General features: G+C 48.5%; 10 protein-coding genes across 10 annotated transcripts; 6 read left to right on the top strand and 4 right to left on the bottom strand.

The window, feature by feature from the left end:
- Positions 1-937: 937 nt before the first annotated feature.
- DFJ58DRAFT_766862 (uncharacterized protein) lies at positions 938-1,674 on the bottom strand. The gene is made up of 3 exons (XM_041388828.1): positions 1,578-1,674; positions 1,222-1,528; positions 938-1,172 (listed from the first exon to the last, which is right to left on the bottom strand). The coding sequence occupies exons 2-3, from the start codon at positions 1,421-1,423 to the stop codon at positions 1,129-1,131; spliced, it is 246 nt and encodes an 81-aa protein (XP_041248503.1). The 5' UTR covers positions 1,424-1,528; positions 1,578-1,674; the 3' UTR covers positions 938-1,128.
- Positions 1,675-2,681: 1,007 nt separating this feature from the next.
- On the top strand, positions 2,682-3,639 carry DFJ58DRAFT_83181 (uncharacterized protein). The gene is made up of 3 exons (XM_041392222.1): positions 2,682-2,879; positions 2,932-3,087; positions 3,138-3,639. The coding sequence occupies exons 1-3, from the start codon at positions 2,856-2,858 to the stop codon at positions 3,432-3,434; spliced, it is 477 nt and encodes a 158-aa protein (XP_041248502.1). The 5' UTR covers positions 2,682-2,855; the 3' UTR covers positions 3,435-3,639.
- A 2,010-nt stretch (positions 3,640-5,649) lies between these two features.
- On the top strand, positions 5,650-6,666 carry DFJ58DRAFT_766841 (uncharacterized protein). Its single transcript, XM_041388827.1, has 4 exons — positions 5,650-5,876; positions 5,929-6,021; positions 6,079-6,222; positions 6,276-6,666. Exons 1-4 carry the CDS (start codon positions 5,811-5,813, stop codon positions 6,573-6,575), a joined length of 603 nt encoding a protein of 200 aa, XP_041248501.1. The 5' UTR covers positions 5,650-5,810; the 3' UTR covers positions 6,576-6,666.
- Positions 6,667-6,710: 44 nt separating this feature from the next.
- Positions 6,711-8,523, bottom strand: DFJ58DRAFT_837860 (uncharacterized protein; the record flags this gene model as incomplete). The annotated part of the gene is made up of 11 exons (XM_041392419.1): positions 6,711-6,815; positions 6,986-7,083; positions 7,121-7,217; positions 7,276-7,390; positions 7,417-7,459; positions 7,692-7,749; positions 7,810-7,913; positions 7,958-8,131; positions 8,187-8,234; positions 8,347-8,371; positions 8,455-8,523. The coding sequence occupies 11 exons, from the start codon at positions 8,521-8,523 to the stop codon at positions 6,711-6,713; spliced, it is 936 nt and encodes a 311-aa protein (XP_041248500.1).
- A 126-nt stretch (positions 8,524-8,649) lies between these two features.
- DFJ58DRAFT_82952 (uncharacterized protein) lies at positions 8,650-9,621 on the top strand. Its single transcript, XM_041392212.1, has 3 exons — positions 8,650-9,112; positions 9,169-9,235; positions 9,297-9,621. Exons 1-3 carry the CDS (start codon positions 8,832-8,834, stop codon positions 9,519-9,521), a joined length of 573 nt encoding a protein of 190 aa, XP_041248499.1. The 5' UTR covers positions 8,650-8,831; the 3' UTR covers positions 9,522-9,621.
- A 5,662-nt stretch (positions 9,622-15,283) lies between these two features.
- Positions 15,284-16,440, top strand: DFJ58DRAFT_766803 (uncharacterized protein). The gene is made up of 4 exons (XM_041388826.1): positions 15,284-15,497; positions 15,548-15,640; positions 15,702-15,854; positions 15,907-16,440. The coding sequence occupies exons 1-4, from the start codon at positions 15,417-15,419 to the stop codon at positions 16,210-16,212; spliced, it is 633 nt and encodes a 210-aa protein (XP_041248498.1). The 5' UTR covers positions 15,284-15,416; the 3' UTR covers positions 16,213-16,440.
- Positions 16,441-16,857: 417 nt separating this feature from the next.
- On the bottom strand, positions 16,858-18,691 carry DFJ58DRAFT_857442 (uncharacterized protein; the record flags this gene model as incomplete). Its single annotated transcript, XM_041393948.1, has 7 exons — positions 16,858-16,986; positions 17,040-17,287; positions 17,338-17,808; positions 17,861-18,251; positions 18,296-18,423; positions 18,477-18,492; positions 18,548-18,691. 7 exons carry the CDS (start codon positions 18,689-18,691, stop codon positions 16,942-16,944), a joined length of 1,443 nt encoding a protein of 480 aa, XP_041248497.1. The 3' UTR covers positions 16,858-16,941.
- Positions 18,692-18,770: 79 nt separating this feature from the next.
- Positions 18,771-21,016, top strand: DFJ58DRAFT_766797 (alpha beta-hydrolase). The gene is made up of 5 exons (XM_041388825.1): positions 18,771-19,120; positions 19,183-19,434; positions 19,489-19,615; positions 19,669-19,879; positions 19,938-21,016. The coding sequence occupies exons 1-5, from the start codon at positions 18,838-18,840 to the stop codon at positions 20,907-20,909; spliced, it is 1,845 nt and encodes a 614-aa protein (XP_041248496.1). The 5' UTR covers positions 18,771-18,837; the 3' UTR covers positions 20,910-21,016.
- A 43-nt stretch (positions 21,017-21,059) lies between these two features.
- On the top strand, positions 21,060-23,113 carry DFJ58DRAFT_714186 (BING4CT-domain-containing protein; the record flags this gene model as incomplete). The annotated part of the gene is made up of 10 exons (XM_041383992.1): positions 21,060-21,164; positions 21,204-21,526; positions 21,576-21,603; positions 21,634-21,726; positions 21,777-21,976; positions 21,997-22,177; positions 22,228-22,491; positions 22,561-22,829; positions 22,885-22,927; positions 22,994-23,113. 10 exons carry the CDS (start codon positions 21,060-21,062, stop codon positions 23,111-23,113), a joined length of 1,626 nt encoding a protein of 541 aa, XP_041248495.1.
- DFJ58DRAFT_766791 (uncharacterized protein) lies at positions 23,047-26,361 on the bottom strand. Its single transcript, XM_041388824.1, has 6 exons — positions 26,079-26,361; positions 25,954-26,026; positions 25,454-25,929; positions 25,420-25,426; positions 23,647-25,398; positions 23,047-23,623 (listed from the first exon to the last, which is right to left on the bottom strand). Exons 1-6 carry the CDS (start codon positions 26,213-26,215, stop codon positions 23,531-23,533), a joined length of 2,538 nt encoding a protein of 845 aa, XP_041248494.1. The 5' UTR covers positions 26,216-26,361; the 3' UTR covers positions 23,047-23,530.
- Positions 26,362-27,184: the final 823 nt, after the last annotated feature.

Below are 27,184 nucleotides of genomic sequence, written 5' to 3'. Positions count from 1 at the left end.
GAGGAACGCGTCAGCACGAGAAAGACGGATGATCATAATTCCATTGAAATCCAAGAAACCTGCTACAAGCAACTCACGTCCCCCCAATAGCAATGTCACACAATCCAGTGGCGCGGCTCATCCTCAGTCATCTCCCCAACCACAGGCTGCCGTCTCCACGTCATCCACCGTATCTCCGGAATCCGCTGTCACTAACACACCTCCAACCACCAATCCTCACATCATAATCAAACACGCTGGGTGCTGGACTCGTTTTTGGGTCGCTATATGTTGTGTCTCCTCTGAGTATAACGACGGACATCATTAATTTATCCGGATTATCTCGTCTTTGAAAAAGATCCCCTTTGGCTATTGAAATGCTATGACGTTGATCTCATCCATACAACATTATTTCTTAGTATAGTAGATACCGACACATTAAACCGTTGTCAACCGACATGTTCCATTGTACCGCCCAAATGGCAATTCCCTTTTAGATTTTCAGATGAGTCCTTTGCCTTTGAATCGCATTGCGAGATACTTGGGAGTATTGAGAGGTGCTTGATCACCTTTCACGACGTCATTGAAGTATATACAATTCAACAGCAAAAACAGAGATAGGAAGGTCATTTCTAATTAGTACGGAGTCATTCTTAATATCGACTATGTAGTTAAATGAAGACGTAGGGTCCGTCGTGTTCAAGATAGAAAGAAATAGTTCAGCCTAGAGAATGCTCATTGCTGACCAGTCGACCACCCGCGCACTGTAGTTTCAGTGATCGAACAGTATAAGCTGTTCTTCGAATGTGCAAAGTTTGCGGTGGAGACAGAAACCCTGTGGGCATGAATGTAACTCGAGACAACGTACATATATACTTGCGGCTTAAAAGCTGCGATATTAGAGCAGCCAAAGGTCGTCTGATCGGCCAAGACCGCACCGTGCAGTTGACATTGAGGATTGAAAGGTCGATAAGTATATAAACGGCATCAAAGAAGTCATAAGAGATCGCTAATAAGGGAAAGTGACCATCACGACTCTTTCCAATACAGATGCACAGTGCAATTGAAACAATGCATTTGCGTGCTGTAAACATGATACAGAGGTAGATTGGCTCCGCTCACACAAAGTGCTAGAATGTGGGTAGCGAATCAGTCCAACTCCAATACCGCTCCACGCTGTATACTTCCCCAACCTGATGGCAAGTCAACGAATGAGTCTACTGGGTCGACAGAAACACTTGCCTACAAGCCGCCAATGCTTCTCGATACATCTCGAAAGGGCGACCTTCTCTCCAACCTCAGAAGAAGAATTGTGTATGTTACGCACAAGATGAGTATCGATCATTGGCGAGATGTCGAGTACCGTCAAGGCCCAGTGGGTGGTTGTGTGCATGTTAACAAGGATAGCGGAGTGAAGTCGGGGTAAGGTCGTGGCGGGACACATGGATGGGTCAGTCCATTGTAAAGTGAAGACTGTTATTGATTAATGATCTTTGGCATTCCTCGTTATCATTGAGCCGCCCTGGGCGCTTCAGCTGCACAGCCTATGCTAGAAGCTGTGAAGTGAACACGAGGATACTAACAGATGTAAAACGTACTCAGAGCTCAAACTTCCAGTGCACTCTTGACCTAAACACTCGTTGTGTCTCGGTGTTAAGACCTGATAATCGTCGTAAGTGATCATCGTGGACTTTGTATATGGAGGCAGAAACGAGCTGCATGCGATAGTTGATTATGACTTCACCCACGGTTGCTAGCGTGGCACAGGAGACATCAATTATAATGCCACGCCAGAAATTTGAGGGACACACCGGTACTGTCTTTGGCGCCATATATCTGCCAGGCAGACAACGGATGATGACTTGCTCAGCGGACGGCTCGCTGCGTGTATGGAACTTGAAGAGTGGGAAACAGATAGGAGACAATTGGAGGGACGGAAAAGGTGCAGTGTGTACCATAGCGTTGTCTCCGGACGGGAAGAAAGTGGTTAGCGGGAGTATGGATGGAGTGAGGTTGTGGGACATCGATACTGGCAAAGTCATCATGAAATGGACGGGGAATACAGAGAGAGTGTGGACTGTCTGCTGGAGTCGAGATGGTCAGCGAGTCTTGAGTGGATCTTGGGATGGGACTGCAAGGGAGTGGGATGTAGAGAAGGGAGAGACGATCCTCGGTCCATTCAAAACAGGGCACATATGCGTGTTCACACTTGTCTACTCGCCAGACATGACCACGTTAGCAACTGGTGGACGCGAACAGCCTCAGAATAGAACTGGAGATAACAAGTCCCCGATCAAAATCTGGGATGCAAAGACAGGTAACCTCGTCGCGATTCTCAAAGGACACACATTGGGTGATGAGCCTGGCTTGGACCCCAGATGGAGAAAGACTTATCTCCGGGTCACATGATGACTCGATCAGGATATGGGATACAACAACTTGGAAGCAGATCGCATTGTTGGATGGACACACCAACGCCATTGAATCCATTGCAATATCTCCGAATGGTCGCGTCCTCGCAAGCGCATCTATCGACAACACAGCGCGATTATGGAACCTCGACAACAACCAGCCAATCAGTTCGCCCTTCCACCATGCAGATGACGTGAATTCTGTGTCATTTTCAGCAGATGGAAAGCTACTAGCCACTGGCTGTGACGACAAAAATGCGTATACATGGGACGTTTCTATGATACTAAATGAAGCTGGGCTCGATGAACTTTTATTGGACCAGCGCGATAACTCACGACTCGCTGTATGTGACACTTTCCTCACATATCTCATTGCATTTCAACATGCATTCTAGGCTGATGTTACACAACGACCAGTCCATCAGCTAATCAAGGTCTCCAATCGGGTACCCCAAGGGTTTTTCCATGGCACACCCACATCATGCTCACGTATGTAGTTCATGTCTACATTGTACTGCTTTTCCTGACCTCGTGTTCTCAGTCTTCTGCACGACTCGATCCCCACGATACGCCATCGCCACCCAGCATTTTTCACTGGGTTCGAAACATTTTCTCTGACAGACCCAGCGGTGCAGAGATCGAGCTGCGTGAGCGTCCCTCACCAGTCGTCGATGCTCCATATGCCAAGGGCAAACGCGTATGTCATCCTTTCCTTTTCGAATGTTCAAACCCCATCTTACACCACAGAGGAACGCGTCAGCACGAGAAAAACGGATGGTGATAATTCCATTGAAACCCAAGAACCCTGCTGCAAGCACCTCACACCCTCCCAATAGCAACGTCACACAATCCAGTGGCGTGGCTCAGCCTCAGTCATCTCCCCAACCACAGGCTGCCGTCTCCACCACCACCTCACCTCTCGCCGTCTTTAATACAGCTTCGAAAACTAATCCTGATGTAATGATAAGACGTGCTGGACGCTGGACGCGCTTCTGGCTCTTTATCTGTTGTACCTCTACAGAGTATACCGACGGCCATCACTAACCTATCATTTACAAAGATTTCATTTGGCCACTATGCCATTCATTTCATCCCTCGAGTGCAGGCATAAAGTCGTTTCTTATATACCCATGCACTAAACCATTTTCACTAACTATGTTTTGTTGTACTGCGCAATTGCATTCGCTTGTGGAGTCCTTTACATAAATTAGAATAGTATTGCAAGGTAATCAAGTCTTTGCTCTGGAAGAGCGTGATACCTTGCCAACGATAAGTACAGAAAGCAAGGCTTGTCTACTATCGGCTGCATATCAGAATATACAGAGTGAGTGCACAACACGAGCATTGATGAAGTGGATTCCGTCGTCGGGGGTGCCGTTCCGCTACCAAAAGTAAAAATATAGACCAGAAGATCCTTCGATTTGAAAACTTTAGCCTGTCATGTCAAAGGCGTACGGAGTGCCAGAAGATATCATAAAAATGAACATATGGAGACCACGATGTCGAAGACAGAAAGAATTTAGGAATGTACTTCTTGGCGTCAAAGTCTACAAGCCAGGTCACAGGTCCGAAGAGCAATTGTGAAGCGCACTGTAAGAATCATTCAATGCAACAGAGTAGAGAGACAACTTGAAATGTCATGCTCACCCATTAAATCCCTGTTGATCTCCCGAAGATAATTGACCGTGAACGTTAATTGGTCCTTTGCCAAGTAGTTAGTATGTTACTCCCATTGAAAAATGCCAGAACTATAGGAGACGACCGGGCCACCGTGCCTAGGACGAGAATGAGTGGGAATATTTGGATAACTCACGGCATCGGGAACCTACCCTTGTTGTGATCCAGCTAGAAGACCAACTTCATCAGCCCCCGGGTATCGCATCCTACGACCGAAAGTATCGTTGTCTCCAGGCCACTGCTCACAGTGATCCGGACTGTGGAAGCTATGACACCTTCATTCGCTGTTTTTATTGCAATACGCCCGACCAAACAGCCAGAATCGCACGCGGCGACTTTGCACTGAGCTTTCTGTTTCTGCGGAACTATCAGCGATCGAGAAAATTTAGGTGATTTGCCACGTACTAAGACCCAGAATTGTGTATGTTACGCGCAAGATGAGTATCGATGATTGGTGAGATGTCGAGTACCGTCAGGGCGCAGTGGGGTGGTTGTGTGCATGTCAACAAGGATAGCGGAGTGAAGTCGGGGTAAGGTCGTGGCGGGACACATAGAGGGTCAGTCCATTGTAAAGTGAAGATTATCACTGATTGATGACCTTTGGCATTAATCCTCGTGGTCATTGGGCCGCCCTGGGCGCTTCGGCTGCACAGCCTATGCTACAAGCTGTGGAGTGAACACGAGGATAACACATGTAAAACGTACTAACTCAAACTTCCAGTGCAATCTTGACCTAAACACTCGTTGCGTCTCAGTGCCAAGACCTGATAATCGTCGTAAGTGATCATTGTAGGCTTTGTATATGGAAGCTGAAACGAGCTGCATGCGATAGTTGATTATGACTTCACCTACTGTTGCCAGTGTGCCACGGGAGACATCAACGATAACGCCACGCCAGAAATTTGAGGGACACACTGGTCATGTCTATGGTGCTATACACTTGCCAGGTGGACAGCGGATGATGACTTGTTCAATGGACGGCTCGCTGCGGGTATGGAACTTGAAGAGTGGGAAACAGATAGGAGACGAGTGGAGGGACGGAGAAAGTGCAGTGTGGACCATAGCGTTGTCTCCGGACGGCAAGAAAGTGGTGAGTGGGAGTTCGGATGGTGGAGTGAGGTTGTGGGACATCGACACAGGCAAAGTCATTGCGAAATGGATGGGGCATACAAAAGGAGTGAGGCCTGTCTGCTGGAGTGAAGATGGCCAACGAATCTTGAGCGGATCTCACGATGGGACTGCAAGGGAGTGGGATGTAGAGAATGGAGAGACGATCCTCGGTCCAATCAAAACAGGGCACGAACTTGTGCTGGCAGCCGTCTACTCGCTAGACATGAACATGCTTGCAACTGGTGGACACGACGGGCCTTGGAATAGCACTGGAGATAACAAGTCCTCGATCAAAATCCGGGACACGAAGACCGGCGAGCTTGTCGCTACTCTCAAAGGACACAGACAGATCGCTCGATCAGGATATGGGATACTACAACTTGGAAGCAGATCGCATTATTGTTGGATGCGCACACTGAAGGTGTCATTGGCATTGCAATATCTCCGAATGGCCGCATCCTCGCAAGCGCATCCGATGACAACACAGCGCGATTATGGAACCTCGATAACAACCAGCTCATCAGTTCGCCCCTCCAACATGCAGGTACTGTAACTTCTGTCTCGTTTTCGGCAGATGGAAAGCTACTAGCCACTGGCTGCTATGACCAAAATGCGTATACATGGGACGTTTCTATGATACTAAAGGAAGCTGGCCTCGACGAACTTCTGTTGGACCAGCGCGACAACTCACTACTCGCTGTATGTGACACTTTCATCACATCTCATTGCATTTAAACATGTAGCATTCTAGGCTGATGCTACACGACGTCCAGTCCGTCAGCCAATCAAGGTCGCCAATCGGGTACCCCAAGGGTTTTTCGATGACACACCACATCGTGCTCACGTATGTCGCTCATGCCTCATCTACATGTACTGTTTTTCCTGACCTCCATGTTCTCAGCCTTCTGCGCGACTCGATCTCCACGATACGCCATCACGACCCCGCATTTTTCACTGGGTTCGAAACATTTTCTCTGACAAATCAAGTGGTGCAGAGATCGAGCGTCACTCAGCAGTCGATGTTCCCTATGCCAAGGGCAAGCGTGTATGTCATTATTATCCTTCTTGAATATATGAACCCTATCTCATATCACGTAGAGGAATGCATCAGCACGAGAAAAACGGATGGTAGTAATTCCATTGAAACCCAAGAACCCTGCTGCAAGCACCTCACGCCCTCCCAATAGCAACGCCACGCAATCCAGCGGCGCGGCTCAGCCTCAGTCATTTTTGCAACCACAGGCTGCCGTCTCCACGTCATCCACCACACCTCTCGCTGTCACTAACACAACTCCAAACACCAATCCTCATATCACAATCACACACCCCGGGCGCTGGACTCGTTTTTGGGTCGCTATATGTTGTGCCTCCTCTGAGTATACCGACGGTCATCATTAATCTACCTGGTTTATTTTCTCGTCTTGTAAAAAGATCTCCTTTGTCCTTTAAAATGCTATGACGTTCATCTCATCCATACAACATTATTTCTTATAGTAGATACCTGCACATTAAACCGTTGTCAATTGACAGGTTCTATTGTACCGCCCAAATGACATTCCCTTTTAGATTTTCAAATGAGTCCTTTGCCTTTGCATCGCATTGCAAGCTACTTGGGAGCATTGGGAGGTGCTCGATCACCTTTCACAACATCATTAAAGTATATACAATCTAAAAGCAAAAACAGAGATGGGAAGGTCATTTCTAATTAGTACGGAGTCATTCTTAATATCGACTATGTAGTTAAATGAAGGCGCAGGGTCCGGCATGTTCAAGATAGAAAGAAAGAATTCAGCCTAGAGAATGCTCACTGCTGACCGGTCGACCACCCGCGCACTGTAGGGTTTCAGTAATCGGACAGTGTAGGCTGTCCTTTGGAACTGCAAAGTTTGTGGTGGCGACAGAAGCCCTGTGGGCATGAATGGAGCTCGAGTCAACGCACGCACATTCTTGCGGCTTCAAAACTTCGCTGTTAGAATAGTTAAATGTTGTCCGATTGACCAAGACTGCAATTGACATTGAAAGGTCGATATGCGTCAAAGTCTACAAATCAAGTCATAAGGGAAAGTGACCATCACGAGTCTTCCCAATAGAGATATACAGTGCAATTGAAACAAATGTATTTGGATTCTGTAAAAATGATACAGATGTAGATTGGCTGCGGTTGCATCAAGTGCAAGAATGTGGGTAGCGAGTCGGTCAAGTTGGACACTTCCCTAACCTCCAGACAAGAAACACTCACCTAAAAGTCGCCAATGCTTCTCGATACATCCGGAAATAGCGACCTGTACATGCGGGTGAAGTCAATTGAAACATCGCGAGATCGCCTTTCACGCTCAATACTCGATGTTAAACCAATCTCAATGAGCAGGAGTTCGTTCTTGGCAAATTGGAGATTTTTGTCAGTTTCTTGTCCTCTGTATGAGCGCCAAGTAAACGACGGAGAAGAAACAAACTAATCTCAAGCCCCAAATACTCTTGAGAACGTGATACCATACCGAAACAGAGGATGCTTACCAGTGTGCACCTTTGGGAGCTGTCCAATCACACCCAACACTTGACAGGACGATCCGCTCTGCATAGCGTAGGATCAATCTCGGTCCCAACATCGATTAGACCTCCTGGAACAGCAAACTGCATTGCTCTCGGCGTGCAGAGAGACGATCTTGCTGAAAATGGGTTTGCAGCGGTTCCAGCCTTGGGTGTCCACAATTCGCGGATGCATCTCGACTTCCTGTCCTAGCCGTGGAACGCCAGTGAGCATAGACCACCTGCGACCTCACGTTTGAGGTCATCGACCTCGACACCAGGTTTGTTGACGTCGGATAAACGGATAATGATGATCGATAAGACGGGGATCTGAATTGTTTGCAGCATATCATATTCCTTGACGGCGTGGATATTATATTTCAGATACGTAGAAATCGAAATGTTGGGTGACGAGTGGACCACTATGCCTGCCAATAATGATGAGTAATACATTAAGGACGTTCCATACCGCCAAGGACCCACCCTTGTTGTAATCCAACTTCAGCAGCTCTCGGGTATCGCATCCTCCGACTGAGCACACATTAACCTTACTATGAAGAAGTTTAAGATGGTGTTGACGAGGCTAGCGGAGTGAAGTTGTGTTCAGCAAGGTCGAAGCGGGACACATAGAGGGTGTACGTACCGGTCAGTCTGCTGTAGAATTGTGACTAATGGAAGATCGGAGGCTTGGGCGCTTCAGCTGGACAGCATATATGGTGTAAGCTGGGAAGATAACACATGTAAAACGTACCAGTTCAACCTTCCAGTGCTCTTTTGACCTAAACGCCTTGTGTCTTAGTCGGGAGCAACTGGGGATCATATTGAGGCAAAATGGAACATGTTTGCAAATTGACTGGAAATGAACAGCGGCATCGCGGCACACCTGCCTAATACGGGTATATTTATGATATGATACATATGATGTTCTATTCAGCATTTCTGCCTACGGAAAGTCATCCATTTCGTCAAGAGGTTGGGCGTTGGACGTTCTACTTTGAGCTCCGGCAGGCATGTTACAACATATACAGCAAAATGTTCCTCTTCCAGAGCTAAGCCACACAACAGCCACATCCACTTTAAATGCAGTGCCAAGTACTCGACAGTGCGCAGTAGATACTCATACCCACAATGATTTTGCTCACTTTCTCCACTGAAAATGTTCGCAATACCGTTATTACCAACGAGCAAGGTCAAATTATTTACAAGACAGAGACTCCGTTTAAACTAGTTGGCGTCCGTACTACGACCATTCAGAAAATCAAGCCAAATGACGACCAGTCTCATATGCAAGACCAGTTCGATGTCTTGGGAGAGATCGAGTGGCACAAATTTACTTCCTCAAAGTTTCGTTATGATGGAACTGAAGTAGAGGCGAAGCAGTTCATTCCGAGGAAAGGCTTATTGGGTCGGTGAGTACATAGTGTCCTTCTAAAAAATCCGGGCAGGCATAATAAAATTCTGGCAGGAAGCGCGTCTTCATAGGACCAGATAGCCGTCCTTATCGCTGGGACCTCAAGTTCAAAGTGGTAGTTGTGAGTACGCTTTCACTTCATAAACATTGCTGATACTCGTTTCTCATGAGTCGGATTTCAGCTCTCACGGGACGATGCGTCTCGAACGGAGGTCGCTCGCTTTCATAGAGCGACTCTTGGAATTGTAGGAAGAAAACGCAAAGCTATGCTGCAAGTATCACCTGAAGTGGCTCATATGATGGATACCATCATCATGACGTTCATCTACGTCGAGAAACTTAGAAAGGACAAAGAAAGAGCCTCGAGAAGTGCCGCAGCCTCGGGTGGCTTGGGTGCTGGTTTATAATGTATTCCTTGACGCCGTTGATAGTGTATTTCAGATGTACATATATTGGAAGGATAGGTGATGACTAGACCACCATGCTTGTTAACATTAATGAGAAAATACCATCAAGTGCCCACCCTTGTTGCCATCCAACTAAAAGCGAACTTGATAACTCCCGGGTATCACATCTTCCGACTGAGGGTATCGCTGTCACCGGGCCTCTAGACATCAGCCTTCAGTGATGTGGACCGTTGAGAAGCTGTGGCGCCTTCCGAGGGCGAACATCTCCTTAGCTGCCTTGCTGCTCTGGATGGGTGATTCTAATCTAGCGACAAAGCTATAGCGCCAGATTGGTGTGTGGTGACTTTGTGCCAAGGTTTGTGGTGAGGCGGTTTAAGACGTTGTTGACGAGGATATCGGAGTGAAATTATGTTCGGCATGGTCATGGTGGGACACATGGAGGGTTGATTATGTCTTTACCCATTGTTAGGATGCAAAAGACATCAGAAATAACACTCAACCAGAAATTTGACGGACACACCGGGAGTATGGATGGTGGGGTGAGGTTGTGAGACATCGACACAGGCAAAGTCATTTCGAAATGGATGGGGCATACAAAAGGAGTGAGGACTGTGTGCTAAAGTCGAGATGGCCAACGAATCTTGAGTGGATCTCACGATGGGACTGCACGGGAGTGGGACGTAGAGAACGAAGAGACGATCCTCGGTCCAATCAAGACTGGGCACGAACTTGTGCTAGCAGCTGTCTACTCGCCAGACATGACCATGTTAGCAACTGGTGGACTCAAACAGCCCTGGAATATCGCTGGAGATAACAAGTCGCCAATCAAAATCTGGGATGCGAAGACCGGCAAGCTTGTCGCTACTCTTAAAGGACATACGGACAATTGGGTGGAGTGCCTGGCTTGGACCCCAGATAGAGAAAGGTTTGTCTCCGGGTCAACGGATCAGTCGATCAGGATATAGAATAGAACACTAGTGTGGTCTATTTCATTGTGATATCTCCGAATGGCCGCATCCGCGGACAACACAGCACGATTATGGAACCTCGACAACAACCAGCCCATCAGTTCGCCTCTCTACCCTGCAGATACTGTGTCGTCAGTGTACACAGCCTATGCTGTAAGCCCTGAAGTGAACACGAGGATAAGATATGTAAAACGTACCAGCTCAAACTTCCAGTGCACTCTTGACCTAAACACTCATTGTGTCCCGGTGTCAAGACCTGATAATCGTCGTAAGTGATTATTGTGGACTTTGCATATGAAAGCTGAAACGAGCTGCATGCGATAGTTGATTATGACTTCACCTACTAGTAGCGTTCCCAGTGTGCCACGGGAGACATCAACGATAACGCCACGCCAGAAATTTGAGGGACACACTGATAATGTCTATGGTGCTATACACCTGCCAGGACAGCGGATGATGACTTGTTCAAGGGACGGCTCGCTGCGGGTATGGAACTTGAAGAGTGGGAAACAGATAGGAGACGAGTGGAGGAATGGAGAAAGTGAAGTGTGGACCATAGCGTTGTCTCCGGACGGGAAGAAAGTGATTAGCGGGAGTATCGATGGTGGAGTGAGGTTGTGGGACATCGACACAGGCAAAGTCATTGCGAAATGGATGGGGCATACAAAAGGAGTGAGGCTTGTCTGCTGGAGTCAAGATGGCCAACGAATCTTGAGCGGATCTCACGATGGGACTGCAAGGGAGTGGGATGTAGAGAACGGAGAGACGATCCTCGGTCCAATCAACACAGGGCACGAAAGCGTGGGCGCAGTCATCTATTCGCTAGACATGACCATGTTTGCGACTGGCGGACGAGGCGAGTCATTGGAAAGCAGAGATGACAAATCCCCGATCAAAATCTGGGATGCGAAGACCGGCGAGCTTGTCGCTACTCTCAAAGGGCATACGGACAATTGGGTGTTGTGCCTGGCTTGGACCCCAGATGGAGAAAGGCTTGTCTCTGGGTCAATGGACCAGTCGATCAGGATATGGGATACAACAACTTGGAAGCAGATCGCATTAATATTGTTGGATGGGCACACCATCTATTCCATTGCAATATCACCGAATGGTCGCATCCTCGCAAGCGCATCATTCGACAACACAGCACGATTATGGAACCTCGACAACAACGCTCAGCCCATCAGCTCGCCCCTTGAACATGCAGATACTGTGTTTTCTGTGTCGTTTTAAGCAGATGGAAAGCTACTAGTCACTGGCTGCACGGACAAAAATGCGTACACATGGGACGTTTCTGCAATAGTAAAGGAAGTTGGCCTCGATGAACTTCTGTTGGACCAACACGACAAGTCGCTACCCGCTGTATGTGACACTTTCATCACAGATCTCATTCTATTTAAACATGTGCATTCTAGCCTGATGCTACACGACGTCCAGTCAGTCAGCCAATCAAGGTCTCCAATCGGGTACCCCAAGGGTTCTTCGATGGCACACCACATCACGCTCATGTACGTCGCTCATCTCTCATCTCTCATCTACATTGTACTTTTTTTTCTGACCTCGATGTTCTCAGTCTTCTGCACGACTCGATCCCACCGATACGCCATCACCACCCAGCGTTTTTCACTGGGTTCGAAACCTTTTCTCTGCCCGACCCAGTAGTGTGGAGATCGAGCTGCATGAGCGTCATCTAGGAGTCATGGATGTTCGACATTGCCAGGCCCAACGTGTATGTCTTCTTCTCTTTCTCGAATGTTCAAAACCACATCTCATGTCAAATAGAGGAACGCGTCAGCAAGAGAACAGCGGAGGCCAATTCCAATGAAACCCAAGAAGCCTGCTGCAAGCACCTCACGCCCTCCCAATAGCAACGCCACGCAATCCAGCGGTGCGGCTCAGCCTCAGTCATTTTCACAACCACAGGCTGCCGTCTCCACGTCATCCACCACACCTCCCGCTGTCGCTAACACAACTCCAAACACCAATCCTCATATCACAATCAAACACCCCGGGCGCTGGACTCGTTTTTGGGTCGCTATATGTTGTGCCTCCTCTGAGTATACCGACGGTCATAATTAATCTACCTGGTTTATTTTCTCGTAAAAAGATATCCTTTGTCCTATGAAATGCTATGTCGTTGATCTCATCCATACATCATTGCTTCTTATAGTAGATACCTGCACATTAAACGTCAAGACATGTTCTATTGTATCGCGCAAATGGCTTTAACTTTTTGATTTTTAGATGAGTCCTTTGCCTTTGAATCGCATTGCGAGATACTTGGGAGCATTGGGAGGTCCTTGATCACCTTTCATGATGACATTGAAGTATATACGATTCCGAAAGCAAAAGCAAAATCAGAGACGGGGAGGTCGTTTCTAATCAGTACAGAGTGTCGTTCTCAATATCGACGATGCAGTAAAATGAAAATGCGGGGTCCATCATGTTTGAGACAGAAAGAAATAATTCAGCCTAGAGAATGCTCATTGCTGACCGGTCAACCACCCGCGCACTGTAGAGTTCAACAATCAATCAGCGTAAGGCTGTTTTTGAGGCTGCAAAGTTTGCGGTGGAGACAGAAGCCCTGTGGGCATAAATAAAGTTTGAAACAACGCACGCACATACTTGCGGCTTCAAAACTTCGCTGTTAGAATAGTTAAATGTCGTCTGATTGACCAAGACTGCGATTGACATTGAAAGGTCGATATGCGTCAAAGTCAAGTCATAAGGGAAAGTGGCCATCACGAGTCTTCCCAATAAGATGTACAGTGCAATTGAAAAATGTATTTGGATTCTGTAAAAATGATACAGATGTAGGTTGGTTCCGCTCACGTCAAATGCAAGAGTGTGGGTAGCGAATCGGTCTAGTTGGACACTTCCCTAACCTTCAGACAAGAAACGCTCACCTATAAGTCGCCAATGCTTCTCGATACATCCGTAAATAGCGACCTGTACATGCGGGTGAAGTCGATTGAACCTTCGCGAGATCGCCTTTCACGCTCAATATTCGATGCTGAACCAATGTCAATGAGCAGGAGCTCGTTCTTGGCAGGTTTCAAGATTTTTGTCTGTTTCTTATCTTCTGTACGAACGCCAAGTCAACGACGGAGGAGGAACAAACTGATTTCAAGCCCCAAATACTCTTAAGAACGTGATAGCATACCGAAACTGAGGATGCTTACGGTGTAGACCTTTGGAAGCTTTCCAATCACACCCAACGCAAGTATCGATGAGATGAGATGGGATGAGATGATGGCACCTTCGGGTGGAAGTTGGATGGGGTGAGGCAGTTTAAGATGGTGTTAACGGGGATAGCGGAGTGAAATTGTGTTGGGCAAGGTCGTCGCGGGACACATAGAGGGTGTGCGATCAGTCCGTTGCAGAATTGTGACTAGTAAAATGTGACTCGTGATCAGAAATGATACTTGGGCGCTTCAGCTGCACAGCCGCATAGATGGTGTAAGCTGGGCGACTTAGCACCGAGTTGTCTATTTCTGAAGAACTATCAGCGATCGGGAAATTTGAGGTGGTTTTCCACGTACTGAGACCCAGAATTATGCATGTTACGCCAGGTGAGTATCGATCATTGGTGAGATGTCGGATACCGTCAAGGCGCAGTGGGGTGGTTGTGTGCATGTTAACAAAGATAGCAGAGTGAAGTCGGGGCAAGGTCGTGGCGGGACACATGGAGGGTCAGTCCACTGTAAAGTGAAGACTGTTACTGATTGATGAACTTTGGCATTCCTCGTGATCATTGGGCCGCCCTGGGCGCTTCAGCTGCACAGCCTATGCTGTAAGCTGTGAAGTGAACACGCGGATAACACATGTAAACGTACTAGCTCAAACTTCCAGTGCAAGTACTCTTGACCTAAACACTCGTTGTGTCTCGGTGTCAAGACCTAATAATCGTCGTAAGTGATTATTGTGGACTTTGTGTGTGAAAGCTGAAATGAGCTGTACTACGCGGTAGTTGATTATGACTTCACCCAGCGTTGCCAGTGTGCCACGAGAAACAACGATAACGCCACGCCAGAAATTTGAGGGACACACCGGTGAAGTCCTTGGCGCCATACACCTGCCAGGTGGACAACGGATGATGACTTGCTCAGCAGACGGCTCGCTGCGGGTATGGAACATGAAGAGTGGGAAACAGATAGGAGACGAGTGGACGGACGGAGAAAGTGAACTGTGGACCATAGCATTGTCTCCGGACGGGAAGAAAGTGGTGAGCGGGAGTGAAGATGGTGGAGTGAGGCTGTGGGACATCGACACAGGCAAAGTCATTGCGAAATGGATGGGGCATACAAAGGGAGTGAATTCTGTCTGCTGGAGTCGAGATGGTCAGCGAGTCTTGAGCGGATCCTTTGATGGGACTGCAAGGGAGTGGGATGTGGAGGGCGGAAAGACCATCCTTGCCAGTCCAATCGAGACAGGGGACGAACTTGTGCTCGCAGTGGTCTACTCGCCAGACATGACCATCTTTGCGACTGGCGGAAGCGAACGGGCTCTCAGAGATGACATCGATGACAAGTACCCAGTGGCAGTCAAAATCTGGGATGCGAAGACCGGCGAGCTTATCGCTACTCTTGAAGGACATATGGGTTGGGTGTGGTGCTTGGCTTGGACCCCAGATGGAAAAACCCTTATCTCCGGGTCAGCCGATGGCTCATTTAGAAAATGGAGTACATCAACTTGGAAACAGATCGCAGTGCTCGGTGGGCACAGTTGGAAAGTCTATGGCATTGCAATATCTCCGAATGGCCGCATCCTCGCAAGCACATCAGCGGACCAAACAGCGCGATTATGGAATCTCGACAACAACCAGCCCATCAGTTTGCCCCTCCATCATGCAAATACTGTGTTTTCTGTGTCGTTTTCGGCAGATGGAAAGTCACTAGCCACTGGCTGCAGTGACAGCAATGCATACATGTGGGATGCTTCTGCGATAGTAACAGAAGCTGGCCTCGATGAACTTCTCTTGAACCAGTGCGACAAGTCGGTACTCGCTGTAGGTGACGCTTTCATCACAGATCTCATTCCATTCAAACATGTTGTAAGGCTGATGCTACACGAAGTCCAGTCCGTCAGCCAATAAAGGTCTCCAATCGGGTTCCCCAAGGGTTCTTCGATGGCACACCACATCGTGCTCATGTACGTCGCTCATCTCTCATCTACATTATTAGCACTGTTTTCCTGACCTCGATTTTCTCAGTCTTCTGCGCGACTCGATTCCCGCGATACGCCATCACGACCCAGCATTTTTCTCTGGGTTCGAAACCTTTTCTCTGACAATTCAAGCGGTGCAGACATCGAGCTGCGCGAGCGTCACTCAGCAGTCGATGTTCCGTATGCCAAGGGCAAACGTGTATGTCATTTCGTTCTTCTCGAATATTCGAACTCCATCTCATATCACCTAGAGGAACGCGTCAGCACGAGAAAGACGGATGATAATAATTCCATTGAAACCCAAGAACCCTGCTGCAAGCACTTCACGCCCTCCCAATAGCAACGTCACACAATCCAGTGGCGTGGCTCATCCTCAGTCATCTCCCCAACCACAGGCTGCCGTCTCGACGTCATCCACCATATCTCCGGAATCCGCTGTCACTAACACAACTCCAACCACCAATCCTCACATCATAATCAAACACGCTGGGCGCTGGACTCGTTTTTGGGTCGCTATATGTTGTGCCTCCTCTGAGTATAATGACGGTCATCATTAATTTATCCGGTTTATCTCCTTGTCTTTTAAAAAGATCCCCTTTGCCCTTTGAGATGCTATCAAATGGCATTCACTTTTAGATTTAAACGATTTTCAGACGAGTCCTTCACTTTCGAATCACATTGCAAGGTACTTGGGAGATCAGGAGGTGCTTGATCACCTGCTTTCACAATGTCACAAGTATATACGATTCTAAAGGCAAAAACAGAGACGCGAAGGTTGTTTCTAATCAATACGGCGTGATGATGCAGTGAAATGAAGACACGGAGTCCATCACGTTCAAGACAGAAAGAAATAGTTCAGCAAAGAGAATGCTCATTGCTGACCAGTCGACCACCCGCGCACTGTAGTTTCCAGTGATCGAACAGTATAAGCTGTTCTTCGAATGTGCAAAGTTTGCGGTGGAGGCAGAAACCCTGTGGGCATGAATGGAGCTCGAGACAACGTAAGTATATACTTGCGGCTTAAAAGCTGCGATATTAGAACAGTCAAAGGTCGTCTGATCGGCCAAGACCGCACCGTGCAGTTGACATTGAGGATTGAAATGTCAATAAGCATATAAACGGCGGCAAAGAAGTCATAAGAGATCGCTGATAAGGGAAAGTGACCATCACGACTCTTCCCAATACAGATGTACAGTGCAATTGAAACAATACATTTGCGTGCTGTAAACATGATACAGATGTAGATTGGCTCCGGTCACACAAAGTGCTAGAATGTGGGTAGCGAATCAGTCTAAGCTCCAACACCGTTCCACGCTGTACACTTCCCCAACCTGATGGCAAGTCAGTGAACGAGTCTACTGAGTCAACAGAAACACTTGCCTACAAGCCGCCAATGCTTCTCGATACGTCTCGAAAGCGCGACCTTCTCTCCAACCTCAGTACATGCAGGTGAAGTCAATTGAATCTTTGCAAGATCCCCTTTCACGCTCAACACCCGCCCACCAGTCGACGTTGAACCAATGTTAATAAGTAGGAGCTCGTTCTTGGCGAGTTTCGAGACTTTGGTTTGTTTCTTGTCCTCTGTTCGAACGCCCAGCAAACGGCGCAAGAGGAACATACTGATTTCAAGCTCTGAATTCTCGTTAGAAACCCACCAGCATGGCGAAAACGAGGATACTTACCGGTGTAGACCTTCGGAAGCTTCCCGACCACACCCAGCACTTGACCAACAAGACGATCTGCTCTGCATAGCGTAGGATCAATTTTGGTCCCAACACCAATTAACCCTCCCGGAACAGCAAACTGCAAGTGATTGTTCTCGGCGTGCAGAGAGACGATCTTGCTGAAAATGGGTTTGCAGCGGTTCCGGCCTTGAGTATCTTTCGTCACAATTCCCGGACGAATCTCGACTTCTTGCCCTAGCCGTAGGACACCTGTAAGGATAGAACCACCGGCAACACCACCTTTGAGGTCATCGACCTCGGCACCGGGTTTGTTGACATCAAAGGAACGGATGACGATGAGACGGGGATCGGAAGTAAAGTCGCGGATTGGGATGGGTATACGTTTTACAATGTATTCATTCACAGCGTCGATGTTGTATTTCAGCTGCGCAGATATCGGAACTATGGGGGACAACTCGGCCACCGTGCCTGTTACGAGAGTTAATACAACACTGAATAGCCCATGCTACCGAGTACCCACCCTTGACGAATGCAGCGATTGATTTTTGGTGCTCAAGAGCCTGAGCTTCCTTGATCAAGTCGACCTTGTTCTGTAAAATAATGATGTTTTCCAGCTTCATGATTTCAACCGCGGCTAAGTGCTCCGATGTCTGCGGCTGAGGGCATGTTTCGTTTCCTGCAATTAGAAGAAGGGCAGCGTCCATGACTGCAGCACCGTTAAGCATGGTAGCCATCAGAATATCGTGACCGGGACAGTCCACGAAGGAAACATGACGAATGAGTTTCATCCGATGACCACATCCTGGTCGTTCGCAAGGAGGATTATCTTCTTTGTCTGAGCGGTACGATCGATAGCAGCCTGGGCGGGGGCATGCTTCGTTTTTCGCATTTGTAGATCTATGATGGTGGGTCTCGAGATTAACAATGGATCAGATGCGAATCGGAAGGAACATACTTTTGCGTTTGCATAACCCAGCTTAATCGTGATGTTACGAACGAGCTCGTTTTTGAATCGTACAGTCATGACGCCTGATATGGCCTTCACAACTGTTGATTTTCCGTGTGCGACATGACCGATTGTTCCTGTAGAGACCAGTCAATGGCTAACTTATATGTACTCACAGAACTCTGCGTACCCAAGTTAATTGTAGCCTGGAAGGATCGTGGTCGATGAGATGCGTCAGATAAAGGAAAGCTGCTTGCGCACCTGTTTTGATATTACTTCAGGCGAAAGTGGCGTCAGTTTCGAGATATCTATGTCAATCTTTGGGACATCGTCCAGCTGTTCCTCCTCTTCTTCTTCAGAATCCGATTCTTCGTGATGTTTCTGTAGAGTTTCTTCGTCTGACATTTTGTGTGATCAAGGCAGGAGGTCAGCGCTTTTTAGCTGTGACTCGAAAATGTCCCAAATCTGAATATAGTGGATCAGACCACCCTAATCAAGCAACTCATTTGATTGCTCCGACTCACGTTCATGCATGTTTCTCCAGTGAAATCATGAACAACGTCCACTTCCCAGTTCAAGTCGTAGCTTTATTTCGGCGCCTCGTCAATGTCGTGGCTACCTTTTCACTATCTGGCCAGTACCTCATATCAAAGGTCAGAGCCGAAGATGCCTCCAGTAACACGCCTGAAGTTCACACCACTTCCAACAACTTTTGGTGGAACCCGCTGTCTCCGAATAAGTGGGACTGGCTTCATGTAGGGTTATTTGTGGATAGTGTTTTGGAGCAACCAACCAAACCGCTGACTCCAACGCTCCCTCGTTGGACCTCGGAAGGCAAGTCACTTCGTTTGGTGTTCACCGGCGTTCACCAGACTCATGCGGTCGTCCACAAACAGGCCGATGCTTCTTTAAGGACGATTCCAAATTATGGCCTTTCAATCTATCTCATTCTGATTTCAAAGCGCCGTCTGAGCCTCATACCACTGCTCTTGACACATCCACTCTCAATTCCCAGTTGCCGCAGGGGAAATTACCACCTCAAGAACCATCCGAGGGTGATTCCACTGATACCATCCATCGCTTACTGCAAAATCCAACGCTGTATGACCCTATCAGAGCCCCTAGGTTTCCGATTGTCCTCTGCCACGGTTAGTTTGTCTTAATCTGCTTAATTAGACTGAACCACACACGTTGATCCATAGGGCTATACGGGTTTGACGTACGAGGTCCTGCTGCATTTCCCAGTCTCCGAATGCACTACTGGGCCAATGTTCTCAACATCCTCAAGAAGAAGGTCGGAGCAGACGTCATTGTTACAGCGGTACCTGGGTACGGTCATTAAATTTGTTATTAGACCATTTCTGATTTTTTTTTCCACTTAGAACGGGTTCCATAGCGTCGAGGGCAGAAAACCTTGATCGGTTGCTCCAGGAGAAGGCCAGGGGGCGAGGTGTCAATTTCATGGCTCATTCTATGGGAGGTCTTGATTGCCGCCATCTTATTACACACGTGCAGCCAAGCGAATATACCCCATTATCGCTGACAACAATCAGTACTCCCCATAGGGGAAGCCCCTTCATGGACTGGTGTGCGGTAAGTTCCCAAAATTCTGTTCTCGCTTTGCAGTGCATTCACTTCACTTGACTCCAAGACAAATATCGGCCTAGGAAGACGACCCCAAGAAGAAATGTTCAAGAAAACGACCGAGATTCAGAAGCAGTCTTTGCCGGAAAAAGAGACAACCACTGAGAAGCGCGAGACTTCATTCTCCTTGTCACTGGCTTCGTTGCCGTCTTCTTTCACAACGCTCTTGTTGTCCATCCTGGACTCGCCAGCATATGCCAACTTGACATCGTCCTACCTCAATAATGTGTTCAATCCTGCCACCCCTAATGATCCGCGTGTCAAGTACTTCAGCGTCACCGGACGTACCGCCGACATGAGCATCTGGCACCCGCTTTGCCTCCCAAAGATGGTACTCGATGAGTTGGAACGTGAAGAAAAGGAAAGCCTCAAGCGTCAACACGCCGACTCGGGGGATATATATGCGCCTCTGACATGGGAGCAGGACAACCAGTGGGGAAATGATGGCCTCGTGACCGTGCAGAGTGCAAGATGGGGCGAATTTCTCGGGATAATGGAGGGCTGCGATCACTGGGAGATCAGAGGTGCACGGGGGCTGGAATTCAATGTTGACTTGCCGTCTGTGCCCTTGACGAGCATAGCAGGTCGCGTCGGTGCAGATGAGTGGGCGTTTGGCGACTGGTCAAAGTTTATTCGGGCGTGGAAGAAGCAAGAGAAGGGGTCTTCTGGTGGGTATGAGTTCGCTGGTGCTGGTGGATCTTCGATATCGTCATTGGACCCGAGAGTCTCCCGAGGGGCTAGGGAGGAGATGCGCAAGGAGGGTGAAAGTGACCCTGTTGTGAAAGCGTCAACGGATAAGCTATCCGCCGTGTTCGATTGGATCATCGATCAGGTCCCATCGACGAACAAGTCACCCCCTGGAGACACTTCACAGAAGCAGAAGGTCAAGAAGTCTGTCAAGCATGAGCTGGCCTCTAAATTGGATCTGGAGAGATTCTATGTTGCATTATCCCGGAAGTTGTATGATGAGGGGTTGTAAATTTATATTAAACAGGGCGGCTGGTTCACGAGACTAGACCTGGGTTTGTGTTTAGCTTAGTCAGCTGAGTTTTATGTATACTTCGGCCTCCTACAGGCTTATCGGATCACTTTACAGCAGTGATAGTGATAACCGGGCGAGAGCGTACGAATGGCGCCTGTAGATGCCTTGTTTGTCAAGGCACAAACTACCACCCTGCCAAAATCTCTTCGTCCTACCGCTCCACCACCAGACAATGTGCCAAAGCACAAGCACGTCAAAGATCTCAAACTAAGAACAAAACTAAACCGGTAGGCAGCACATGCTGCCCGTTCAAAAGCGCTTGTCGAAGATGCTGAACTATTGCTGACGAGCGAGGCAGGGAAAATGCAGGTGGAGACCGAGCTGGAACGAACTTGGAGAATAGGCCAGGATGATATTGTGGAAAGTGCCGGTCAGGAGGCTGCCAAGGGACGACGAGAGCTGAAGTTGGATGGTGGTCCATATCGCTCGAGATACTCGAGGAATGGCAGGCATCTTGCTATTGTTGGCAACATGGGTCATGTCGCGACTTTTGACTGGCAAACAGGAACCATGCATGCCGAGCTTCAGCTGCAGGAAACATGTCGCGATATTACGTACGTCGCCTGTTACTTGCATGTAATAAGTCTCAATCGTTCAATAAAGATTTTTGCAGGATCAGTCATTCTTCGCGGTCGCACAAAAAAAATATGTATTCATATAGGACCGTAATGGTGTCGAGCTACACCGATTGAAGGCTCACATTGAACCCACGCGACTCGAATTTCTTCCACATCACTGGTTGCTCGCTAGTGTGGTCAGTTATTCCAGCTCAATGTCAACTTGTGCCGGCTCAGTTAACATTAGGGAAACAACGGATTTCTAAAATATCAAGACACCTCTACAGGTCACATCGTCGCTGAGCATCGTACAAAGCTCGGGGCATGCCATACACTCGCACAGAATAAACACAACGCGGTGCTACACCTTGGTCACTCCAATGGCGTTGTCACCCTCTGGACGCCAAACATCCCACATCCTGCTGTACAAATTCTAGGCACATCTCGGTCCCGGTTGTGGGGCTGAGTGTCGATCCGAGTTCTGGTGGGCGCTATATGGCGACGTCAGGCCAGGATGGCGTCGTAAAGGTCTGGGACTGCCGAAATTGGAAGGGTACTGTGCGGGAATGGACGACAAGAGGTGGCAGCCCTGAGCTGGAATGGAGTGCAAGGGGTGCGTTAGGTGTGGCAGTAGGTGGGAGTGTCAATGTGAGTTACTACTCTCTTACTTGTGGCGGTTCTCATACATTGCGTGCCAGGTATACACAAAACCGTCAATACAGACCCCGCACGCAGCCAAAGCCCCGCCACCTCTTTACCTCACACACCCAATACCACATCGACCGCTTACCTCGGTGCGGTTTTGCCCCTTCCAAGATATCCTTACGATCGGACACAATGCTGGTCTGTCGAGCATTCTTGTGCCTGGGGTTGGCGAACCAAACTTCGACAGTACGGAAGCCGATCCATTCGAGAACAAGAAGGCAAGAAGGGAAAGGGAAGTTAAGGGTCTATTGGACAAGGTACGCTTGACGTCTAGATAATTTCTAATGACGCTGATATGTGCTATCCATCGACCTAGATTCAACCAGGACATGATCTCACTTGACCCAGATTTCGTTGGAGCCCTTGCACCGCCAACAAAATTAACGACTGCTGTCAATGACACACATGATATTCCCTTCGCTCGTCTTCCTCGCCTCGAACGACTACGTATCCAGGGTAAAGCAGATGAAACGGAGCTCGTTGATGATGACGACGAGGATGCTGCTGAAGGTGACGGCGACAAGAATGATAAACCACAGTCACGAGCGGAGAAGGAGAAGCGGAAAATGCGCAGCAAGGGCAAGAGTCTCAAAAGGTATGCATTCTGTATAAGATACTGCAGCATATCACTTATCATATTGAAAACCCAGATACCTCCGGAAGCAACGCAAAAATGTCATCGATCCTACTGCGGTGAGCCTCAGTGGATCGCTCCATTGATTAATCGTGTGCTCATGTCCGTGCGCTCTGCAAATATAGGTCGCCATTCGTGCAAAATCGGAGAAGCAGCGGGAGGAAAAGCGCGTGGCAAAGGCCATCGAGAATGGTCAGATAGAGGCGCGCAAACCATCGGCGCTTGATCGATTTAGACGACCGTGATGGCATTTGGGGGTGCTCGATCATATGACGCCGATCGACGTACAACACTAAAGTTTCGTACATTCGCATATAATCGACTCGGCTACATAGTCCGTTTTATTCTATTGAAGATGCAGCTCTGTCATTGGCGCAAATTCGCTGCGTAAGTCGGCCTGACCACCAGCTAAGCAGTTGTACTTAGTGTAGTACTACGAACTCTCGCCCGTGCTGAAACATAGTGACATTCCGATCACCTAGCGTGCGGAGATTTCATTACTACTCTACGTTCAAGGCATGTGCATAAAAGACGAAACAAAACAATAAAAAAGATCAATCAACGACAGTGAGCGGCAACGACAAAGACATCATGGTGCGCAGAAGGACGAACGAAGACAGCAAGGTGGTAAGGGTGCAAGAAAATAAACAAGCGTGATAATCTTACAAGACATTGGTCAAGCCAGCATCATTTCTGATCAAACCCGTCTTTGTCTCCACCTCCACGAAGTACTCGAGTGCTCTCTTGGCCTTCCTCTCCATCTCCTCTGCGTCTTGACTTCTTGGCCTCTTTCCTCCATTGCGGCTCTAAAGTGCTCCTTGAGGTCCCAAGACGCCAGGCGCAAAACCTTGCGTGTCTCCCTACTGACACGGCCAGCATGGGCATTAACGAAGAGTTGATCCTCGGTTGCGTTCTCGTCAACGGCAACCAGGGATGTGCGGATGCGGCGACCGATGGTGCGTGGAATGGTGTTGGGTAGCTCAAGGACAAAGTAGGCAGTTGCACCGATAACGAAAGCGCCCAGAACAGGGGCCGCCCATTTCCTTGCAGTCTCGTTTCCGAACAGCTCAGAAATGCGTACGATACCATCGACAATGCCTCGGGCACCGAACGTCTGACCGCCAACCATTGTGAGCGCACTGACGCCAACGGAGACGACGCTAAGCGCAGTGGTAGGGCTAGCCTCATCATCTGCTTCCTTCTTGTCATCAGTAAAGTGAGGCCAGAGCCGGTGGAAGTCAAAGATGTCGAGGGCAGACGTATCGAGCATGTCCGGGCGCTGGGAGAGGCCAATGCCGAGATTGTGTACCCCTCCAGCCACGACGGCGGTGGCTGTTACAGAGGAACGTCGGCGGAGTCCCTTCTTGCCTGAGCGCAATGAGAACATGGCTTCGGGCATGAATACCCTCCGCGACTTCTCGACTCCTTCAGGAAGATTGACGTCGCCAAGCTCACCAATCTTCTTCACCCCTGCAGAAGTAGTGATACGCGCTTCATCCTCAGCCAACTTCACAGCCGCATCCAAGCTCGCTAACAGAGCCTTCTTTACATCCCTGGCATAATCCCAAATGCGAAGGAATCCGGGGAAGGCTGGCAGGGAAATGGTAGTATGGTCAACCCCAGACAGGCCTTGCCCGACGCGCTCGATGGCAGAGGAAAGGATGGCCTTTGTTCTGGCACCTGTCTTCTCTGCCCCCAATTCCTCTACAGACTCTAGATTTTCTTCCAATAGTTCCTGGCTGCCCTTCATCTTCTCAAGAACTGGCTTGACACGCGTTAAATCATCTTTAGCGCGGTCAAGATCGGATTGGGCGACGATGGCATTTGCGCCAACCAATAGATCAACATCGGATAGGAGGTTGGAGAGGTAGGTCATGACAGGCTGCAGCTTTGACTTTGATCGTTTAACGAGAACGAACGAACGAAGCGAGGATTCCAAGTCGTCGAATGCTGGATTGGCTGTGTATGGTCGAAGAGCAGCGGCAGAATCAACGAAGTGGACAAGGTCTTCGGCGTCCTCATATGTCCTAGGGCTCAGCTGCTTGATTTGCTCCAGCACCAACCTCTTGCATTTCTCCTTATTCTTGATCTGCTCGAACTTGTTCACGACAATGAAAAGGTATGCCTTCTCATTGCTAGCGTTCCATAGGAATTCCTTGGAGGACAGGGTGAAGTGATTTTCGGCGGAAACGACAAAGACAACGACGTCAATCTCCTCCTGGCGAGTGAAGAGAGCCGTTGTCTTCAAACTATCGCGGTTAAGACCGGGTGCATCAATCAGGGATATGTCAACGACCCCATTATTGAGCAATGATTCCGATGGTGCTCGGCTGTCGGAAAGGTACATTTTCAAGACTGGCTGAACACCCTCATTGTCTGAGACAATCATCTCCAAGTCGGCAAGTGAAGCGCGAGTGAAGGTTGACTCGTCAGAGATGTTATACGCCGCACCCTCCTTGATGATATGAACTTCCTCCTTGCCATTATTCTCGGCAGCATCGTGCACTTCGCAAAAGGCGGTTGTGCAAGGCTGCTGGTCAATTGGCATCACCTCACGCCTAAGAAGGGCATTGACAAAAGTGGACTTTCCAGAATTAAGGTCGCCGGTGACAAGAACCTTTGATGAAGTATCCTCCACACGAAGGCGGAGCTTATCCATATGATTGACGGAAGCACCGATACGTTCGTCCAATAAACTGGCAATGGAACCCTTTTCGAGGTGTGATACGAGAGCGGCAGGGGATGTGGTGGAGCCGTGGGGACCGAGCTTAAGGTCCAAACGAAGGATATTAAAATCTCCATCCTTGGACGACATCATCAACCTCTCCCCCTCGCATGTATCCCTTTCGCCGTCATTCGTTCCTTCATCCGCAGGATTGACATCAGTGCCTTCCAAGGCGTCAGAAATTGATGCCAGTGTAACAGCCCGGGTCAGGCCTTCTCGCACAGGAGTATAAAGAACTTCCGTTTGGTTGTTTGGATCATCTGCAAACGTAAGCGAACGGCGAAGAGAGCGACGGGGCTTTGTCCTTGATAGTGATGAAGGTTCTGCGGAGGGTTGCTCGTGTAGAGTGGGATACCTTACGACCCACTCCTCCTTGTTGAACCGACGTAGTTCCCCAAGAATAGACTTGGAAGAATCAAGGGCCTGGATCAAACTGCCTGACGTATCAGAACAACATAAAGAGTGAGGAAGTATCCCGAACAAACCGATCCTTTTGTTCAATGTAGGCTTCTTGGACATCCTCCACCTTTAAATGCTTCTCACCGCCATAATTTGAGAGCAAAGGCTCCTTCGCCAGCGATGAAGATGACCGAGCTGGGGCGGAAAAGTAAGACTGCGCCATTGCAATAAACGGTCTTTGCGCCTCCAAACTGCTTGTAATGTCGAGCACAAGCGAAACAGTGAGTTGTGAGGGAGTTCGACGCCGGTTGTCAATATCAATGATGCTGTATGTTTGGCTAGCCACTCCGCTTACTCAGCCGCTTCCGCCCGCACTACCGTGACGGTTCTCCCCGACTTCCCACTGAGTAAGTACTTATTTATACCAGTGCTACTCTGGCTACTAGTACTACGCTCTAGTGGCTTTACAACATCCATTCCTTATCGAGGACGGCGACTTCGATGTATGTAACAGCGAGCTTGGTAGGTACTATAGTACCCAATGCGGCGACGGCGTCTTGGCAAGTTTGGACGGTATTATTTTGTTCCACAACTTTGGTTCAACGAAACTCAATACTAGTCTTAGGAACATTTGCAATCCATCATACATGGAGGACATTTATTCGCTGGTGCTTTACTCATGATCTTGTTTGAAACTCGAACTCATGGTCAGGAATTTGAATTTACCGGCGTTGCCATCAACCATAAGGCAGTGACAACTTGAGTCATGCGCGATGCATTCGCAATGCTGACTTATCCCGCTAGCTTTATTGTCCTCCGGTGTTCTACTCTTGCGTTGATGCGTGGTCTTAGCACTCTCTTGGTATGAATGATAGGAGCTGAAGTCGACAATGATGATCGTGCCAAAAGCTAGTCACTCATTTCCGCATACTCAGGCGTCGTGTGGTGGGTGCATTGACATGAGAACTTCTTTTTAATGAACGTCTAAAACTGATTTTCGGCAGAATAGTGAACCTTCTGTTGCTATCAGATGAGTATCTTCTTCCACATTGGAATGGTGACCCAGGCCTTGTAGTTGCCTTGCGGAATACTATTCTTATCTCCTGTGTATCGCACGTCCCCCTCGTGACCGGTTGACCCCCCAGTGGTGAGCATTTATAGGACAGTTCAGCTGATAGTCCTGCACGGTCGA

The sequence above is a fragment of the Suillus subalutaceus genome (assembly GCF_016647625.1).
Source record: "Suillus subalutaceus strain FC151 chromosome Unknown DFJ58scaffold_13, whole genome shotgun sequence".
Lineage (NCBI taxonomy): Eukaryota > Fungi > Basidiomycota > Agaricomycetes > Boletales > Suillaceae > Suillus > Suillus subalutaceus.
Note: the sequence above shows the minus strand (reverse complement) of the source record. Positions and strands in the feature narration are given on the sequence as shown.

Coding starts and splice junctions, on each gene's coding strand:
- DFJ58DRAFT_766791 (XM_041388824.1), bottom strand. CDS start 26,215: ATGGCGCAGTCTTACTTTTCCGCCCCAGCTCGGTCATCTTCATCGCTG. Junction 26,027..26,078: donor TACATTGAACAAAAGGATCG/GTTTGTTCGGGA, acceptor TACGTCAGGCAG/TTTGATCCAGGCCCTTGATT. Junction 25,930..25,953: donor TCAACAAGGAGGAGTGGGTC/GTAAGGTATCCC, acceptor ACTCTACACGAG/CAACCCTCCGCAGAACCTTC.
- DFJ58DRAFT_766803 (XM_041388826.1), top strand. CDS start 15,417: ATGTGGGATGCTTCTGCGATAGTAACAGAAGCTGGCCTCGATGAACTT. Junction 15,641..15,701: donor GCACACCACATCGTGCTCAT/GTACGTCGCTCA, acceptor CGATTTTCTCAG/TCTTCTGCGCGACTCGATTC. Junction 15,855..15,906: donor CGTATGCCAAGGGCAAACGT/GTATGTCATTTC, acceptor CATATCACCTAG/AGGAACGCGTCAGCACGAGA.
- DFJ58DRAFT_82952 (XM_041392212.1), top strand. CDS start 8,832: ATGATTTTGCTCACTTTCTCCACTGAAAATGTTCGCAATACCGTTATT. Junction 9,113..9,168: donor AGGAAAGGCTTATTGGGTCG/GTGAGTACATAG, acceptor AAATTCTGGCAG/GAAGCGCGTCTTCATAGGAC. Junction 9,236..9,296: donor TCAAGTTCAAAGTGGTAGTT/GTGAGTACGCTT, acceptor GTCGGATTTCAG/CTCTCACGGGACGATGCGTC.
- DFJ58DRAFT_766841 (XM_041388827.1), top strand. CDS start 5,811: ATGATACTAAAGGAAGCTGGCCTCGACGAACTTCTGTTGGACCAGCGC. Junction 5,877..5,928: donor GCGACAACTCACTACTCGCT/GTATGTGACACT, acceptor GTAGCATTCTAG/GCTGATGCTACACGACGTCC. Junction 6,022..6,078: donor ACACACCACATCGTGCTCAC/GTATGTCGCTCA, acceptor CCATGTTCTCAG/CCTTCTGCGCGACTCGATCT.
- DFJ58DRAFT_766862 (XM_041388828.1), bottom strand. CDS start 1,423: ATGTGTCCCGCCACGACCTTACCCCGACTTCACTCCGCTATCCTTGTT. Junction 1,173..1,221: donor GAAGCATTGGCGGCTTGTAG/GCAAGTGTTTCT, acceptor ACTTGCCATCAG/GTTGGGGAAGTATACAGCGT.
- DFJ58DRAFT_83181 (XM_041392222.1), top strand. CDS start 2,856: ATGGCACACCCACATCATGCTCAC. Junction 2,880..2,931: donor CACACCCACATCATGCTCAC/GTATGTAGTTCA, acceptor TCGTGTTCTCAG/TCTTCTGCACGACTCGATCC. Junction 3,088..3,137: donor CATATGCCAAGGGCAAACGC/GTATGTCATCCT, acceptor CTTACACCACAG/AGGAACGCGTCAGCACGAGA.
- DFJ58DRAFT_766797 (XM_041388825.1), top strand. CDS start 18,838: ATGAACAACGTCCACTTCCCAGTTCAAGTCGTAGCTTTATTTCGGCGC. Junction 19,435..19,488: donor TCCGATTGTCCTCTGCCACG/GTTAGTTTGTCT, acceptor GTTGATCCATAG/GGCTATACGGGTTTGACGTA. Junction 19,880..19,937: donor CCTTCATGGACTGGTGTGCG/GTAAGTTCCCAA, acceptor CTTGACTCCAAG/ACAAATATCGGCCTAGGAAG.